The sequence below is a fragment of the Alligator sinensis genome, unplaced genomic scaffold (assembly GCF_000455745.1).
Source record: "Alligator sinensis unplaced genomic scaffold, ASM45574v1 scaffold721_1, whole genome shotgun sequence".
Taxonomy (NCBI): Eukaryota; Metazoa; Chordata; order Crocodylia; family Alligatoridae; genus Alligator; species Alligator sinensis.
Genome location: NW_005841857.1, coordinates 1,694,469 through 1,696,791, shown reverse-complemented (window position 1 = coordinate 1,696,791; position 2,323 = coordinate 1,694,469). Strand labels below are relative to the sequence as shown.

The following is a 2,323-nucleotide window of genomic DNA, read 5'->3' as shown; positions in this document are numbered from 1 at the left end:
CCGTTGCAGGAGGACAAGATCAACGCGCTGATCAAGGCGGCGGGAGTGACCGTGGAGCCCTTCTGGCCGGGCCTGTTCGCCAAGGTAGGCTGCCGCACCGCGCCGCACGGGGGGGGTTTCCTATTTCGCAGGTTTGCTTGTATCGAGAACCGCGCGACACGCCTGCCGGGGCTCGCTGGGATTTGGGACCTGCCCGCGTCACAGATTTCCACCACGTGGTTGGTGAAGGGCGAAGCAGGCAGAGGAGGCTAGTCAGACCCACGACATCCTGGCCGTTGACGTAGCGCTGAACGGGGTTGCGGATGCTCCGGACCAAGCGGCCTGTGTCCCCTGGTCTGACGTGGCTGTGGGGGCAGGTGTGGGGCACGTGCACTCACGCTCATCTCCTGGAGCGGGGAGCTTCGTCTCACACATGCTGCGGTCCAAATGGCCCCGGGATCTCTGCGGGGTATTCCCACAGTCCGTGCTCGTGAGTCTTTATGGAGGAAAGCCAAAAATGGGGGCTCTCCTGTCACTTGCCCAATCTCGAGTGGGTCAGGCTGGAAGGAGATGGTGCCCGTGGCAGCGAAAGATGCTGCCGCTGGTGCGAACAGAGTGGAGGGACCCGCGTCCCAACAGTTACGTGGCCGTGACGCAGGTTGTGGCTTGGGGGCAGTAGTTCACATCTCGAGCAGTATGCGCACCAGTGTACATGGTGTGACATTTAACATGGGAGGATCGAGACCGAGGGTGCACAGTAATGGGCCGAACTGTGCTAATGTCCGATCCAGTCCTGCAGCTGCCGTGCGCCCAAGTAACTCTTCGCTGCTCCTAGGCTCTGGCCAACATCGACATCGGGAGCCTGATCTGTAACGTAGGAGCTGGCTGCTGTGCTCCCGCTGCCGCTGCTCCAGCTGGTGGCGCTGCACCTGCCGGAGGGGCTGCCCCTGGTAAGTGAAGTCCCGGGGGTGCGGGCTTGCGTGCTGGGGAGAGGCGGTTCGGGTTAACTTACCGATGAGTAACAATCTGGCAGTTGCACCAAAACTTGCCTTGGGGTGCAGGCACCTTAGCCTGGTGTGAGGACTTGTTAAGAAAACAGACGTATAATTCAAATGGTGGGGATCGCAGGCGTGCTGTTTAAGTGCACCAGGCCTAGCTTTCCGTCTCAGAGGACAGAACGTGTCCCCAAAGTCAGAGATGTGCTGTACTCCATGAAGGATGCGTCCTCTCCCTTGATTTGAAGGGGGGGCGTGTTCTCATCCTGTGTTGAAACCAGTGGTGCAATTTGGGGTGGGGCAGTTGATTTTAAAAGCAGTGTCTTTAACTTGCTTTATTCCTGCTCCAGTTAGGAGATGCAGCCTGCACCTAGTACTGCAGGGTCCTGTAATTTGTGCACAGACCCACCCCTACTTCACCCACTGTTTTTGGCCTCAGTTAAATTATGACTCTTGCATAGCCTAGAGGAGTGGGGCCTCCTACGTACAGGTCTGCATGTATTCTTTTCAGTAGTATCAAATTGCAAGATACTGATAGCTTTCTTCTTTTCCAGCTGAGGAGAAGAAAGAGGAAGAAAAGAAAGAAGAGTCGGAGGAATCTGATGATGACATGGGCTTTGGTCTGTTTGACTAAACTGACTTCGTACCATTTGTAATAAACAACATTGACTTCTAGTTTCTGTCTTTTTAGAGTACAAGCCCTGGGATGGGGGTGGCAGAATTGGAAGATTTCTTTTGGTTCATCTCTCACTGGTTCCATCCCATGGTCTGAATTTGCACAGTCCAGCTTTGCCCCTTGATGATTATGCCCTTTCAGTTCAGATTTCTGAGAGGCACAGGACCTTGGCTGTCTGGACAGAAGAAACTGATGTAAAGGACAACACAATCTTCATTTTAGTACTTGGTTGAATAAAACCTGGGCTGAATCCAGACGCACCTCCAGGGGTGGTGTAACCCCTGTGGTTGTCTGACCTGCTGTGTGAGCTGAGGGATCCATGAGGCTTAGTGTTCTTCCATGCAGTGGCTCTACAGGCCTCTGACAGCTGCGTGCCACAGTATTCAGGTCCATTTTTGCCAAGAAGTGCATGATTCTGTTGCTTTATAGGGTTTTTATTCTGCAGTGGTCACTTTGAGTGGTTCAGCTATAATTGCTTTAGTGATAATTTTTCCTGTAAAAGCAAATCAAATGCCTTTGACTTAAACAGCTAATGGAATTAAGTAGGTAGTGACAGGGTATCCTGATGTTTGTGGATCCTGACTTAGACCTTTTACCCTTGCGGTCACTCCTTAGCAAAAGCTTTCCTTTCCCAACCCCACAAACAACCTTAGATGTGACTTGTTAAAGCTTA

The 2,323-nt window shown here is 52.7% G+C and overlaps 1 protein-coding gene across 1 annotated transcript in view; it reads left to right on the top strand.

The window, feature by feature from the left end:
- RPLP1 (ribosomal protein lateral stalk subunit P1) overlaps positions 1-1,649 on the top strand; it is a 1,993-nt gene extending 344 nt beyond the window's left edge. Inside the window, exons 2-4 of the mRNA XM_006016440.3 lie at positions 10-84; positions 815-929; positions 1,529-1,649. Of these exons, the coding sequence (XP_006016502.1) occupies positions 10-84; positions 815-929; positions 1,529-1,608 (270 nt within the window). The 3' untranslated portion in view covers positions 1,609-1,649. The remainder of the gene's footprint in view (positions 1-9; positions 85-814; positions 930-1,528) is intronic.
- Positions 1,650-2,323: the final 674 nt, after the last annotated feature.